Raw genomic sequence first — 15,588 nt, 5'->3', positions numbered from 1 at the left:
TTGGTCCCACTCCCTTTTCTTGCAGGAGTTGATATGAACTCGACTGCATCATGTGAGGCTAGGCGGCGACTTTGAGTGCATTGCGTGTCCAGCAATTGTTCATAACAGGGCACCGTCAGCTTATCGGATTCGAACTCGACAGGCGATGTACCGAGGCTCCTTTCGGATCCGGAAGCTTCCAGTCACATGACTTTTGTGCGAAAAGTAATCACATGATCTCGCGTACTCGGCGTGTGACACCCAAGGTCCGTGCTTGTCGTCATAGAGGTTCTCCCCCGCCGTCGTCCCTCGGGGGCGGAAGTTAAGGCGAGGGGCGGCCAGGAGCAGCTCTTGCCACTGCGCTCAGTAAGGTTCTTGTCAATCAAGGTGGTAACCATCAACGTTTGCGAAGCTTCACATTACTTCAGATTTCTCCCAGTATTCTTCACCTTCGACCTAGCTTCTTGAAAACCAGAATTTCGCCTGCGAGCGACTCCCAACCCCCGTTCACTGAGAAGTGCCCCTCATCAACGCCCATTGTATGCACGCTTTCGCCACGCTGATCGATTTCAATGGCGGGACCCCGCTCCTCGACGTCGACGGCTGCGACCCGCTCCGTAACCAACCATTCTAAGACTGCCGGAAGCTCCCCACCGAAGTCGGCAACAGCGACGCCCTCGCCGGCGCGCAAACGAAAGGCTGATACCTCTGATGATGCATCATTATCACCCCCATCGTCTCGCAAGGTAAAGAAGCTTAAGACGGTCGGCACGAGTACCGGCGAGAAGCGATTGCGCCGATACCGATCGAAACCACCTCAAAGCTTCCACGAAGTTTACCATCGAGCAACAACACAGCGCTTCTACGTTCTCGAGCGGCGGCGATGCGGAACTCCGGATGCGCCCGAGGAGGAGATTGAGTTGACTGGTTCTACTGGCAATGTATACACCGTCAAGATCGGCCAGACCCCGTCATGTAGTTGCCCGCACGCCATGAAGGGAAATCAATGCAAACACTGGCTTTATGTGCGTTCTTACTCAGACGTATTCGGTCCCTGCTGGATATTCTAACCATGGCTAGGTCATGTCTCGAGTCCTCCGCGCCAAATTCGAATACACATACCAATTGGCGTTGGTCCCCAGCGAACTTAATGAGATCTTCGACAAGGCCCCGCCCATCGATCCCCAAGCCGACGATTCCAAGAACAAGAATCGCAAGCCCATCGACGGAGACTGCCCCATCTGCTTCTGCGAGCTCGAATTTGATAACAACGAGACGATTGTATGGTGTCGCGCAGCTTGCGGCCAAAACATACACAGGGAATGCTTCGAGACTTGGGCTGGGACAAAACGTCGCGGCAGCTATGGCTCAAGTGATGTGACTTGTCCATATTGCCGTAGTCTATGGCAGGGCGATGATGATATGATGAAGAAAATCAAGAAAGGCGGCAAGATCACTCGTGAGGGATATGTCAATGTCGCTGAGCAGCTCGGTATCAGTACACAAAGAGGTATGGTTCTACGTTAGGCGCGCACTGCTCTTTTAGGTTGCTAACCCATGATCACAGACTATAGTACCTATTCTAGATGGTGGAGAGGAAGTTACTAATATGGTTTCGCATACATCCTATTTGCAACCGTCACACGAAATGACAGAGTGACGGAGACGTTGTCATATTGATGTGTGGCGCCTCATCTAGCCATGGCCACCCTTAGAGGCCCCGCTTTCACGTGCACCGTCTGGCCATCTATTCCATTCGTCGTTTTGTGAGGGGGGTTGCAATCATGGACACTTTGCAAGCTCCTTTCAAACACTCACAGGATGCATGAGACGGAAGACTGCCCCATGAGTCTCTTTGCCATAGAGTCATCTTCCCCAAAGTCTTATCCATGCAAAGTTGAATAGGTATAGCGCCTTCCTCGTCATGAGTAGAACACAATGTTTCTTAACAGCCTTAAGCTAGAGCACCGCTAACCTTTCACATAGCACGCTTGTCCGACGTCCAGCACCTAGACTCGGCGGTCAGGTACGATGCATCATTGACCTTGTTTCAATCCGATCAAGCTCAACCTGCCTCGCTCGCGTTCACTTCCGAATATCTTATCCTGAGCTGGCGCCTTCTCTTGACCTTGTGCCAGAAGTAGCCGCGGTTCATGATCCAGTTGACGGAAAACACATCTACCATGGACCTAAGAGCTACGTCAGCTGTCAACACGGCCATGCTCTTTGCAGCTCCGACTGCGAATGTGTGGCGAAGGCGATGATGTATGTTCGGAACTGAGGAGCCTGAGTTTGGCGCGCAACTTGAAATTGACAACCGAAATTCAGCTCGGGATTGATTCTGATCATTTGAAGTGGGCATGATATGAAGGATGACAGGAGCGCCCCCGTCATTCACTCAAGTAAATCAGACTTCGTGCGTGGACTTTGGTGGCTTTGGGATGCTATACCAAGACCTTGGCAAGTGAAATCATGAATTCATGCCTGGTGACAGAGAAAGAGTTGGGTCGATAACTACCCAACACCGACGGCTTATGTCGCGAGCTAAACGAAATAGCACAGAGGGGAGCGTTCTCGATAACAAACAAATGCCCACGAATGTTGCCACTCTATCCAAAGACGTGAGATGCGCCCTATCTTGAATCAATGGTGCCAGACTCATAGGCGACAGATACGTAGTCTTCTTCCCGCCATAGTCATATTCTTAATGCGACGAGTGTGTTGCCTCCATTTGCTGCTATCGACTAGGCCGCTTACAATGGGGTAATCAAGGTGCTGTTCACTGCTAGTTACTATTGCATACTACAGATTCGATTGGATCTCCAGGTAATTCAAGCACTTAGATGGCTTGATTCAGGTATATTTTACGAATCTTCGGGTAATGCGTGCAAGCGAATTTGGGTACAAGCACGTATTTTTTTGTGCGTTTACTTTCTTACACTACACACATTCTCATTGCTTCTCTCGCTCAGCCTTCAGTTTCTGGTCCTCTTCCTCCGTCTTGGGAACCTTGACAAACGCCGGTACAGTAACGGCATTGAGCTTGCGCAAAGCCTGCAAAAGTCAGCGGACGTCACCTCACGGTACAATACCGCCTACCCAAAAGGGCCGCCACAACGAGACGCGGCAAAAGACGGCAAAGCTTGCCTGGCCAAGGAGCCCCAGCAGGGTCTTGGCGGCACTGGAAACAGAGACATTGAAAGCGTTGCGTACCTGGGAGAATGCTCCCTCGGGAAGATCATTGTTCCACTTGTCGTTGACCTTGACGATCTTGCCATCGTCGCCGACCTGAATCTGCACGACACTCTCCATGGTCTGCTCGGTCTTGATTCCCTTGACCGTGTAGCTGTTCTTCAGCTCCAGCTCGATGGGGTTACCCGCCGACGTGACGGTGTGCGACTGGATCCTAATGGGGTTAAACAGCGCCGGAAGACCGTACCACTGGGCGGCGAACTTGTCGTACCCCTCTGCGACTGTGATGTTGTCCTGGAACGTAGCCGTCTTGGACCACAAGGATAGGTGCTTCAGGGTAGGATTCCCCTCAAAGAGCTTTGGAGGATGGTTAGCCGTAGGTTCCGAAATTACTCACGTAGGGCAAGGGTAATGCATACATCTAGCACGCTGCCGACCAGGACTTTCTGCTGCTGGGACAGTGATACCCCGGACTTTTGGACAATTTCGCTGTTCTTAATGCCGACGGACTCAAACGTGGGCGCGCTGGCATCAGCGGTAGCCTGGACCTTTGCCGTTTCGGAGGGAGTGCCGGACGCCATGTTTCTTTGAATAGACTTTGCAAAGGACTTGGTCTCGGGGTGGGTTGCAATCCGCTTCGCAATGTGACGGGCTGTTGAGTGCATGGAGATGGCAGAAGAGGTTTTGGTATGGACGAGAGAGGATGTGAGATGTGTGAGAGGACTTTTGAGGTTTTGTGAGGTTTCACTAGCTCTGGGTTGAACCTGTTGGTTGTCAAAGACACGTCCGGCGCATATTCGTCGCGTCACTGGGCTGACGTGACGAAGGGATGATGATGAGCGCTGACGTCATGACTCGGATCCGGGGGCGATGCTCCGCGACTTCGCTTCTGAGATGGCAGTCTCAATCGGGGATGGTTATTGCCCGAAACGAGATGTGTCGGCCTCCTTGGAGCTTCGCCTTCCGCATCCGCGCCGACCATTCTGTCTCCGAATCCCGGATGCACTGCCGGCGTCGAGGTCCACTTTATTTCCGGCAGTTTTCCGGCGCCATCCGGTTCCTCCGTAGCATTCCTTTGGGAACCGCGCCATCATTCGGGTTATCGCTATTGAAATACTCACTGTCAACCAAGCATTCAAATACAGGAATTCACCAAATTGGAACGATAAGTCAAGTGTTCGTAGTACGTCAAATTATTAAGGCCCGTTGCGCGGCGAGTGTCGTAATATGTCCGTCTCTAGAAGAGCTATGTACAGTTAAGAATATGTGTGTGAAGAAAATGCCAATGGGTATCCACAATCCTCTCATCCCTCATTATCCAATTCGCGCCGCGACACACCGGGCGAGGATGTCGAAGAAGCCCTGCGCCAAACCCCGTCATGTAGTAATTGCTGTTGTCATGCATCACCGCAGGTGATGATGATTCGCCGGTCCGCCTTCGTCGTGAGATGCAAGCCACTTAGCGGAACTCACCCTGGCCATGGCAGCGGGTAAGAGGGATCCAGCTCTGCTTCTTGCTGCAGACGGTGATGGCGCCGGAGACCCAGCTGACGCCCTCGTAGGAGCCCTCGTCGTGGGTGTCAGCCATCCAAGTACCGGTCTGGCGCAGGGAGCCGATGCAGCCCTGGAAGAAGCGGCCGTAGCGGCGGGTGGTCCAGGGGGTGGTGATGACGACACCAGTGTAGCCCTCGCCGACGTTGCCGCGGATGAGATTGCCGGACATGGTGGTCCAGGTGCGGGTGAGGCTGATGCCAACGTTAGGGGCGGCGGCGCCAGTGCCGCGGCTGATGGCGTCGACAATCATGCTCTTGGTGCCGGTAAGGGTGAGGCCGGCAGAGAGCGAGACCGAGTTGGCGATGGAGTAAGACTTGGAGACCGTAAGATCCATACCGCCGCGGGGCCCGATGACAACGGGGGACATCTGCACGTCCCAGTCGACGAAGCGCTCAGTCTTGTCGATGATGGTGGAGGTGGTGTAGGCGCAGTCGCGCTTCTCGTGGACGGAGGGGTCGTACTCGAGCGCGGACATGTTGGCGGCGGACTCGATCCAGTCATGATCGATCTCCGGGGCCTCGCTGAGGATGCCTTCGTCATCGAGGAGCTTGTACCAGTCCTCGGTCTTGATGATCTTTTCTGCAAGATCGGAGTCAGCACGTGGCACAGAGTTTAAGAGTTGTCGTAAGTGGAGGAAGACTTACCCTCGCCGTTGGTCAGGAGAACAATCTCATTGTCGGTTACTCTGTGGTCAGGAGTCCACTTGGTGAGATTGATGCCACGCTCGTGGAGCGGGACCGAGAAGAAGGGAGCGGCGCTGACGGCCGAGGCCATCAGGAGAGCGATGAGATTGGAGGAAACCATTTTGGACGGCTGATGATTTTTGAGATGTTGAGGTGGAAGAGGAGGGGAGGGGGAAGTTGATGAGGATGGGTGACTGAATGTTGCCAAGAGGACCCGGGAGATTCTGACGACTTTATACACCGGTCTTCGAGACCATCGCGGTGTCTCAATAGCTGATAGCAATCACCACGAGACGTAATCTACATTTTGCCGTTGAATTACACCGCGCTGCGAGCGGCGTTCGTCTGAAAGTTGGGGTTCTCCTCCCATGCATCTTCCTTCTTTCGGATGGCAACGTTGACCTTGCGAGTCATGGTGGGAGACCCTCATTCATGGGTACGTAGACCCAACCCGCCTCGTACCAAGGAATGTAGATTTTCTCCGGCCGAGTACCTCTCAGGGTAACATGCTGCAATCGTGCGCATGTGCCCTTGTTTCACCGTCTGAATGGGTAAAAATCGGCCCCGTTTCGTCGGAACCAGACACCGACAGATGGGTGCCGCCCCAGACAAAGCCCCATCATCACCGTCGCTACTTGCCTTATCAAGGATAGGAAGTTCCATATTTGCACGATTCAGCGCCCCGTCACGCGGGAGAGAGCTTGATGGCCTGGATCTCTTTTGCGGGTAAAGTTGGATATCAAGTTCCCGCTGAAATTCACACCGAAAGTCGCACGCAAGAGGAAGTGGCCATTCGCAGCATCCTCGGACGCCGAGCTCATCTCTCGTCGAGTAATGCACATTCGATAGTGCAGTGTCCAATAGATTGGAGCTTCCTGAATGAGGTAAGATGCGAAGATAGCGAGGTTCTCCTTCAACCCGGCCATCATACTCCGTACAAGTATTTCAGCTTCCCGTCACCTCGTCCCAATCTACCCACAAATCAACCTTCTACATCTCATCTCTACCACGTTTTCACAATATCTATTCCCCCCATACTACCGCCAAAGCTCCTAGAAGCACGTCCCAAAAACACCTTACTCGTTTAAGATGCAGCTCTCATCCATCCTCCTCTCCGTTGGCCTCATGGCCGCCGGGTAAGCCTTGTCCTAGCTTTGTCCCGAGCCAACATAGATACTGACGATGCTTTCCTAGTGCCAACGCCAAACTCCACAACGCCGGTGTCTGCGTGACAAACAGACAAGAAATGCCCGTCGGCGGCACTGGCTGGAGTGTGAGCTACACCTGGAGCAAGAAGTACGAGATCTTGCCCGAGGCGACTAAGTGCGCTTGCAACTACTACAAGAACCGCAACACCGGAAACAAGCAATGGGATAAGTGCCCCGACTGCACCTTTGTAAGTTCTCTTCTGCCGTGTTCAGTCGATTGTAGTCTAACATTGAGATTCTAGGACGGCTTCCAGTGCAACTCTGCTGGCTGGCACATTGGAGGCGATGAGCTGAACTACTACTGCAGCAAGAAGTGCGGCGCTCAGGGCTCCGAAGCCAACTAAACTTTTGGCATTCCTGTTTTCGATTTTCTGGCTGGGACGACGACGGACGAACATTGAGATACCACTTTTTTTTCATGGCTGCATATACTTGATTACCATGAAGTTGGGCTGGGACTCGCTTCGAAAGTAGATACCTATCGACATTAGTACATATTCCGATAACCATAATTTACTATTTCTTGAATTTCAAAACTTCTGATTCAATGTCTCCATGTGTTTCTTGACCGGGCCGCAGATGGTTCAGCCCGCACGGTGCTTGTAGAGTGGGATGAGGACGTTTGCCCGCACGCACAGGCCTCAATGTTGTTTGACTCGTTCGACTCTTCGATTATACTTTGACCAGCCACGGGAAGTAAAAAGGCAAAATGACGTCGGGAGGGGACCTCCTAACCTCTTCTGACTTACGGCCGCCTCTTTTCATAATTCATAATTTGACACCAAAAGAGTCTTGTGTTTTGAGCTCATCGCCTCAATGTTCAATTTTGAGAACATCACGCCCACGCGGCTGTCGTTGACTTCTCGAATTTTCGGCTCTTTGAGCCGCCTTGGACGGATGCTACCTCTTGGAACCAAAACGGGACCCGTTGCCAGGGCCCTCCGCAATCTCCTCTCTTGTGCAGTAATACGACGTCGCAATGTAATGGGGTAAGTGGGTTGTGGTTGGTTGGCAAGTGTCGTGCCAAGAGGCCATCGCCAGCAGCCCATATCGGGAACTCTTTGGGTTGGTTCGGCGTGTCGGCGTGTCTGCATGTCGCCTTCAGTTCGGCTCCGGCGCAGAAGCGAACGTAATCGCCGCGGGCTTCTCGCCGCTGGATGGAAGGTGAGATTGGACTTTGGTTCAACAGCGCGTCGAGAAGAACAGTCAACCGTGACTCGGTTGGTGCGTTGTTTTAGCGACGGAATCGCCGGATAGTTTGCGCTAAGCAGGGGTCCCTTGTGGGGAATGTTGTCTACCGTCCAGATGGCTCACCCCAGCATCCGATGATTAGACTTTTGTTCAGATGGAATCTATGGATCGTCTCAAGTAATTAGCTCCTCGGGGTGCAGCTCGCTATTTCAGCCCCAGGTGAGGTTCGCCAGGGCTGACCTAGGCTGACCGTTGTGACGGCGGGTACCTGGCGCGTTGCTACGGTGGGATTGGCCTCGTAGGACCTTGTGGAAGGGGGACAGATCAACGACAGGGTAATATAAACAAAAAGGTTTGCAGAGGCACGTGTCCCGCTCTTTACTGTGGTTTTTGTCGTCGCATGAGTCAGCCTGCGTACGGATCTGCAGTTGTACGGATAGCAAAGGTTTCTTGGAGGCCATGGATCGATATTAGGAATGATGCCACGATGAGCTTCTATGACATAGAGATAAGCTTAAGGTGCCAAGCGCACGGCGAAGGTGTAGTTCTTGCATTTACGAGGCAAACCCGCCAAAAACAAGGATTGCGATGTGATCGGAGAAGCCGGCGTCACATCACATTCACCATAGTGACCAACCTAAAATTGCATATAGGTCCTTCTATAGGCGCCGCTGTTTCAAATTGAAGAATAATGCGAGAGTGATGAGATTGCTCTAAAATGGGGGCGATCCGTCTACTTGGGACTCTGCCACTCAAATGCGCCAGCTGAATTTAGATCTCACCACAACATCCTCGGCCAACCAGCTTCGGCTTGGAAAATTGGGAGTCTGCGGCACAACTGGAAAACCCCACGCATAATAAGCCATGTATTAGTGCGAACATTCCGGATGATCCTTGTGGGCCGCCTAGCTCTCGGGCCATAGGGCGTCGCCTCTACGGAGAAGCTTAGAAGGGGACGGGGCTGTTCCGAGTCAGTCGCCCTGTCATTGGCCTCCTCTTCGACCATTTCGGTCCAAATCAGCAACTCATCGTGTTGGACGTCTTTGAGGTCATTGGCTCAGTTTTGCGTAGATGCTGTTATTTGTCCAGGGAATGACCTCTCATCACATTCCTGAGTGGATGACCTGGAGAGCATTGTCCACGTGCTCATAGCGCTCCATGTCTTATCAATCGACAAGGAAAGCAGCTCTCTGGCAACGAGGACACTGATTAGAGTCAAGTAGTGTTAGAGAGTCGGTGAATCTCCGACCTCATGTCCGACTCTAGGATGGATCTCGAAGGAGGTTCTAGACTCGTAAGAATATCCACATCACGGGCCATCAATAGGAGCTAGCTGGAGGCATTTTCGCCTTTTTCCCGCCATCGGAATGTTTCTGCCGGAATCAATTGATACGATTTTGTGAATCCGAGCTTTGGCCTTCAATCGAGCTAGAAAAGATCAGATAACTCAAACACGTCTCCATTGTGGTGGAATCTACACGTGCTATGGCGAACTGGGCAGAGACTTCGATGCCAAGCTTCGCAAGTTTAAGAATTGCTCCCTTTTCTGTACGTAAACACAATGTGCGTGAACACACTATGTGTGGACACAACGCGCGGTTACCCAAAGGCATGTTCAGTTATCATACCCATCAAATTGACATGATTGTAGCCTGTATTACTCCAGAAATAAAGCACTATATCTCAAGTAGTCACATTTGATATACTGACATACGGGGTTCGAGAGAGTCGCTCGCAAAAGCATCTTCTCAAGCCCGTCATATTGGGCGCGTCATGCTCTGAATTACGGTGCTCTACTATGTATACTAGCGGCAAGTGGAGCTAAAAAGGCAAGAACCTCATCCTGCCGACGCATCCAAACGTCCCGTGCGTATGACATCCGACTAAGAATGAAGTGATTTGCCAAATGAAAAACGTGCTCAAAGGTTCTGATAACGACAAAGGGTCATCCCGCCCACATCCCATATTCCAGCGCGGCAGGCAAGATGTAAAAGCACGGGCCCGGGTACTCACCGCCGTCGAGAGACACAGCTTAGTTTATGCCATGGGACACTCTAATTAGAGTTTCAACAGTTCACTGGCGACCAGTCACCCAGTGGATATATATTTCATCACAAGTCACAAGATTCTACACAAAGCAGAAGGGAGCAACCGAGTTGCTATAACGTAACTCGAGCCACAAGTGTTATTGAAAACGCGGAGGAAGTCTTTGATTAGGGTTATTGCCCATCTTGGCACCGCGGGTTGAAAGCTTGGTGCGAGTTGTTTGCTGTTCGCTAAACGCATGTCATTTCTGACAGCGTACGATATGGAGATGGGGCTGGTGGGTGGGTGATTCCTTCAACCTTATCGCACTTGGACTTAATCATGTGATCGAGTAGTCGATCTATTGTACATTAGGTAGCCAGTACCTCTCTGGTTGTTACGAATTAGTCTGTTGATGCAACAAGTCCAGGCGCAACTAACACCGCGGAACATGCCGTGAGTTGGGCTCGCGCTTTCATTCGGGTCAATCCGATATGCCACGAGGCTGACGTGGCTGTTAGGGTGATTTCATCAGTATGGGAAAGTCTAATGAGTCGACTCGACAAGAGACCCTGAAGATCCTTGCGGTAGTTGGAACCTGGAGCAAGTTGGACATGGAGTCAATCGGGTGGTACTATCACATATCAATTCGGAATAGAATTTCTACCAATATCTCCACCGGCCTCAAACCTTCCAACCCCCTTCGATCTTCAGCGCCAATTTCGCTCAAATCCTTTCTGTTAAGTGTACTAGCGCACCCGAGTCTGATGCTGCTTTCGTGATTGGGTGGAAAATTTCTTTTTCTCAATTGCGTCTTTGGAGGCTGGGTCCGGGGCAGCCATGGAGCTTTCTCTTCTACCGCTCACGATGCCGGTAGTACCGCATACGGCTGCCCGTGCAGCGAAATCGACCAAGGCGGAGCAACTCCGTTATTTCAACTCCGTTATTTCCAGGCCCTCGGGTCAAGGTCAATCAGACGTGATTTCGCCGGACGATAGTCGGTGTTGCTGGATTGGTCGAGTTTGACGGTTGCGTAGAAAGTGTTGCCACTCACCGGCCGTGAAGCCGAGTATTTTCTCTCGGCTTCACGGCAGAAGGTGCCATCAAGGTGCGCGCCGAGTAATTATGATAGATCTCAACTAAGACGTTCGTGGTAAATGCTCGCTTATACTACAGAGATTTTCGCACAGAGACTTAGTACACCCCGCGCTTTGAGAAGTTATATTGCACCGCATGTCGGAGAAGCGCGAGGGGATTCGCCCTTGGAGACGACCACATGGAGCAATACAACAAGTGGTGCAGAGGGAATGTTCGATTCAACAACCCCAAGTCCCGGGATGCCAATTGCAAAACTTAAAGACGAAGATCTTTCCCAGAAAGGAGATGACAGTCAATGCCAAATTGCGGGAATAAAGCCCTTTACAGCAACTCTACCTTGGTAGGCTTTACTAGAGGTTCAACGACTCAGACAACCCAAAAGTCAGGAACCGAAGTCAAAATTGGATAGTAACGTATGATGATTCGTATGAGAGATGAAGTCAAAATGAAAACTCAAGACATGGGTACTGAAAGCTTGGAACTCTCTGACTTGACATGGTGAACTACAGCCTCTGTAAATGAACTACCTACTTGATAAGTTCAAGTCACACTTGACCCGACAGGAGCGACCCGGGTTGAGGGAACAGACGTCATACTCGTTCGCTGAGACTGTGAAGAGAGATGAAATCAATTACTCTGAGCTACCTACAGGTAGGTGCTCCACGCTGCCCAAAGCCCGGAAAGTACACGTCCTGTTGCTTCTTCTGACAATGTTTGTCAACGATAGTCCGTCCTCGGAAAGGCCACCACGGAAAGACTGCAGATCAAAAGATCAACACGCAATTTTTTCTTGGGGGAAATGATCGCCTTCAATCGACATTATTCGCACATTCGGTCAATTGTTCGGCATGAGGACGCGACTTGGTGTCGCCGAGAATCCGAGATGTGCAAGTTGATTGCAAGCGGGCGTCAATAAGGTTGGGCCGAAAAATTGATATTACTAGTTGAAAAGCGTTCTGCGTGATTTTCGAGAACTTATGACAACTTATTTTCACGTAGACACGTACTCTCGAGATGCAGAAGGCCGGATTGAGTCTTGTCAATGTTCGGCGAGCAGAAATCAGAGCCAATGAAATTCTCAGCGACTAATGCCCGACAACACTTCACACGTATCTTGGAGGATTGGAAACGCAGTCTCGCGCCATAAAGTGCACCAAAAACAATGTATCTTCTCGCATACCTATGTAGACACCTTCATGTATCTCGCAGCGATGTAACGTACTACACCGAGACGAGAGTTGTTGCCTGCAGTAATCCACCCCTGTTATTCTGACTTAGCAAAAACCTCACAATGTCGCAAATATGGGGGCACTGATAGATAGGAAGTATCAAGCACGTGGGCAAGTGCACCGGTAACTCTTCATGCGGCAATTCCGGCTTGCACTGAAACCTGACGAGACTAGATTTTCTAAAACGAGGAGGTTTCGTGGTAGGGCTGCCGTGATCCTCATTTGTGCCGTTTTCCGGCAGGTAAGTTCAGGTAATTATTCCATGAAGAAAACCACTGTCACGAAAAAGAATCGAACACCACGATCTTCTCTATATCCCTATAGTATCGCAATACTACTGGATATGGCGGTATGACTAATATTCCAAAGTCTGACTGTTGGCCTCTTCTCAAGAACTGTTCAGAATCTCAACCTTTCCCAGCAAATATCTCCCTTTCATAAAACCAGATTCGTCTTCTCAATTTGAATGCAATGGTCAAGTACTGTAGGTGACGTTGTGTGAAGAAAACGAACTTCAGCTATGAGTCGACCACATAGCATCCAGGCCTTTCGATGTTGGCATTTTTGTTCACTAGCGACCCATCCAAGTCCAGATTTTCGTACTGAGTGACTGATTTGATATAGTTTTAAGTCCAGCCAACACTGTCTTCAACTACATTCAGAGCTGCGAACAACATCGTTGAAGCGACCGTTGCCGTCACCCATGTCCGCGCCTTCTTGCTTCGTTGGTTTCCTTATGATAGTCGCGTCCCCTGTCCCAAAGAAGTCAATCCGCTCGTCAGTATTTCGCACAAGACGAATCGGCTTACTTTATTCAAAAGAGACTGCGCAGAGAATCATCGAAACTAGGCGCAGGTAGTATCGCCCCTGTCGTGACCGTGAATCGAGCTGATACTGCCGAAGAATTGCCGACAAACATTGACTAGCACAGACATCTCAATCTTCATTTTCAAGACCTCTAGGTTGATTATACCAAAGGCAATTAAATATACTATGGTAGAAGGAACATGGTTGGGCAGGGACAGATTTTCTTTTCTTTTCTCCTGGATGTCAGAATTGAAAACGTCATACGTAATTGAAGGTGTCGTTATAAAGGAGGTTGGGGGCGGAGAGCACAGTAAGCCATATAACTCGGGCGTATCGGCTAACCTTGCTTGGGAGCCTATCGACAAATTTCGGACATCAATCCCACCATTCACTTCTTTCCTGGCTGTTCACATGGCGATTATGCCAAGTGTCAGCGGCGCAGCGCCTCCAAACTTGAATTGGCGTTAAATTTCCCTTGGCATAACAATAGCCAGTTGCTCAGGTGGTCGGATGCGCCCAAAAATGACGCAACCTGTCATTGACGACGAATGATTTGTTTTCTAGCCGATGTGCGTAGCATTGCGGCTGTGCGGCTTGCTAGAAGATAGTCGTCGAAAGCAGGAAACCACGAAACAAAACTTGGATAGATAAGAGACGACCTTGCCCACACGCCCACCGATTTATCGGCGCATTGTGCGATCAAGTACAATTCCATCTCATCCTTTAATTTCCGAATCTGCATTATTCTAAACATGGGCTTCGTAAGTAATATACGCTCTTGGACTGGTTGCAACCTTGTACCCTCCATGTGCTGACGTTATCTAGTTGAAGTCTTTGGGCGAGACGGCCGACAAGGTGGCATTGTCTGTTACAAACACAATGGGTTTGTAGACATCGAATCTCTCTTGATGTGTTAAGTCACTAATATCATTCAAGCTGATAGCCGCTCTTATCATTCCGATGGCCCTGATTGTGTCGCAGCAAGTAGTGTCCCTCGGAATTCCAAGGGACAACGCGACCCTCCTCCGCGCATATCCAAGATGACCTGGGCAGAAACTCTTGAGGCGGAGAAGGCAGCCAAAGAGAAGCAAGCCGCCCTTGGCAAATGATTTTCTCTCTGAACTATGAGATTGAATGACAAATGTGATGGTAGGGTGAAGTGTACTTTTTCTAGAAGGGGGCATGATGAAGATCTCGAGTAGAGGATGTTTGCGAAAGGAATCAGATGTAAGTAATATCGAGCGTTTTTGTGATTAGTGCCGATTGGCCTCGCTATCGTTTGCAGAGGCTCTCGACATTGATACGGCAGTGCGCGTAGCTTCATCCAAGTCTTCGATTGGCAGTTGCAAAAGATCGTTGTCAGACTGGAAGTCCGCATCATCGGTCGGCTGGAACACCCGGGCGTACATCAACTTATAAAAGCCCTCATGATTGCCTTGTTTTAGCTCTTTAAGACCGTCATTGTACCTCTTCTTAGTTGTCTCATGATCAATCCTCCAGTCAGCATCCGTTGTCCCCGTCACTCGTTTGACACTCTCCAGCATATCGCGCTGGCTGACCTTGAAGCTTGACGCAAAGACAGTCTTGTTATGAAATTGGGAGATGGTTGTCGAGTTATCGTCGGCGTTCTCGGGGAGGATCTTGTGACTCAACATAGATGCCACGGCGCGACCACATTGTGCCCATGTAGAGACCTTGATAGCTTGGTCACCGTCGTCATACAAAGTGATTGTACGATTCTTCAAGTCGAACCCAAAGGTGGCAGAACCAGCGACGAGGCTGTACTCGTACCAAAACCCGTTCATCAGCGTGATCGAAGTCAGGCCCGCTTTCTGAACCTCAGCGATGTTCTCCATGACGGCGTTTGTGACAGGAATGTCCTTCCTGATTGCTGCGCTGTGTGCGTTGATACTGTAGGCGTTAGGCATGACGTATGGAACGCCTGCCTCAGCAGCAGCTTGAACCAGAGACGTGTGAGTACCCGGAGAAGCGCTCAGTGAAAGCGTGATGATGAGGAAGTCTTGGCCATTGAGAGCTGCGACCAAAGACTTTGTGTCCTCGTAATTGACTAAAGCCTTCTTGACACCATTCGGCAGGGTACTGGTGCTTTCTTTACGCGTGATGGCGGTCACTGTATGCTTCCCTGTCTTTAGGAGTTCCTCTGCGATGGCTTTCCCAATGTTACCGCCAGCCTGCAAGTTATTACCTTAACTATAGCTCATATCCACATGCAGAACGTATCCGGAAAAACTTACTCCTACAATGGCTACCTTGTGAATGTAGTTCTCGAACCCATTAGGAGCATCTCGTGCAAAGCCTCCGACCATTTTGCCCCTAGTTGGGATGAAGTTAACGTACAGACTATGAGGCAACTTCGAGACCAATGAAGTCCGACGGGAACTTTTGCAGTGGCGGTTAAATAGGCCGGGAGATCAGGATGCAATGCGTATGATATCTAACTCATTTTTCAAGTGGTAATTCAAATGACTGTAATCTGGCGCGCCGACGTATTTAATTCTTCTGATAAACTTACTTGCTTTGAAATCAGACGTGGTCTTGAGATATTTCAATGTAAGTCAACCGCGATGAACCATATATCGGAGCTAATGGAGTTAACTGTCA

General features: G+C 50.5%; 7 protein-coding genes across 7 annotated transcripts; 4 read left to right on the top strand and 3 right to left on the bottom strand.

Moving 5' to 3' along the window:
• Positions 1-551: 551 nt before the first annotated feature.
• Positions 552-1,506, top strand: CCOS01_11498 (SWIM zinc finger protein; the record flags this gene model as incomplete). Its single annotated transcript, XM_060459651.1, has 2 exons — positions 552-1,004; positions 1,060-1,506. 2 exons carry the CDS (start codon positions 552-554, stop codon positions 1,504-1,506), a joined length of 900 nt encoding a protein of 299 aa, XP_060309482.1.
• A 1,425-nt stretch (positions 1,507-2,931) lies between these two features.
• CCOS01_11497 (uncharacterized protein) lies at positions 2,932-3,836 on the bottom strand (the record flags this gene model as incomplete). Its single annotated transcript, XM_060459650.1, has 3 exons — positions 2,932-3,033; positions 3,079-3,528; positions 3,591-3,836. 3 exons carry the CDS (start codon positions 3,834-3,836, stop codon positions 2,932-2,934), a joined length of 798 nt encoding a protein of 265 aa, XP_060309481.1.
• A 794-nt stretch (positions 3,837-4,630) lies between these two features.
• Positions 4,631-5,529, bottom strand: CCOS01_11496 (uncharacterized protein; the record flags this gene model as incomplete). Its single annotated transcript, XM_060459649.1, has 2 exons — positions 4,631-5,304; positions 5,370-5,529. The coding sequence occupies 2 exons, from the start codon at positions 5,527-5,529 to the stop codon at positions 4,631-4,633; spliced, it is 834 nt and encodes a 277-aa protein (XP_060309480.1).
• A 968-nt stretch (positions 5,530-6,497) lies between these two features.
• On the top strand, positions 6,498-6,960 carry CCOS01_11495 (uncharacterized protein; the record flags this gene model as incomplete). Its single annotated transcript, XM_060459648.1, has 3 exons — positions 6,498-6,544; positions 6,603-6,804; positions 6,859-6,960. The coding sequence occupies 3 exons, from the start codon at positions 6,498-6,500 to the stop codon at positions 6,958-6,960; spliced, it is 351 nt and encodes a 116-aa protein (XP_060309479.1).
• A 5,902-nt stretch (positions 6,961-12,862) lies between these two features.
• CCOS01_11494 (uncharacterized protein) lies at positions 12,863-13,018 on the top strand (the record flags this gene model as incomplete). Its single annotated transcript, XM_060459647.1, has 1 exon — positions 12,863-13,018. One exon carries the CDS (start codon positions 12,863-12,865, stop codon positions 13,016-13,018), a length of 156 nt encoding a protein of 51 aa, XP_060309478.1.
• Positions 13,019-13,718: 700 nt separating this feature from the next.
• Positions 13,719-14,075, top strand: CCOS01_11493 (uncharacterized protein; the record flags this gene model as incomplete). Its single annotated transcript, XM_060459646.1, has 3 exons — positions 13,719-13,727; positions 13,792-13,849; positions 13,903-14,075. 3 exons carry the CDS (start codon positions 13,719-13,721, stop codon positions 14,073-14,075), a joined length of 240 nt encoding a protein of 79 aa, XP_060309477.1.
• A 144-nt stretch (positions 14,076-14,219) lies between these two features.
• Positions 14,220-15,293, bottom strand: CCOS01_11492 (CipA protein; the record flags this gene model as incomplete). The annotated part of the gene is made up of 2 exons (XM_060459645.1): positions 14,220-15,158; positions 15,222-15,293. The coding sequence occupies 2 exons, from the start codon at positions 15,291-15,293 to the stop codon at positions 14,220-14,222; spliced, it is 1,011 nt and encodes a 336-aa protein (XP_060309476.1).
• Between the last annotated feature and the right edge of the window lie 295 nt (positions 15,294-15,588).

The sequence above is a fragment of the Colletotrichum costaricense genome (genome assembly GCF_030867565.1).
Source record: "Colletotrichum costaricense strain IMI 309622 chromosome Unknown Scaffold_13.1, whole genome shotgun sequence".
Taxonomy (NCBI): domain Eukaryota; kingdom Fungi; phylum Ascomycota; class Sordariomycetes; order Glomerellales; family Glomerellaceae; genus Colletotrichum; species Colletotrichum costaricense.
The sequence above is the reverse complement of the archived record's forward strand: the minus strand, read 5'-3'. Positions and strand labels throughout refer to the sequence as shown.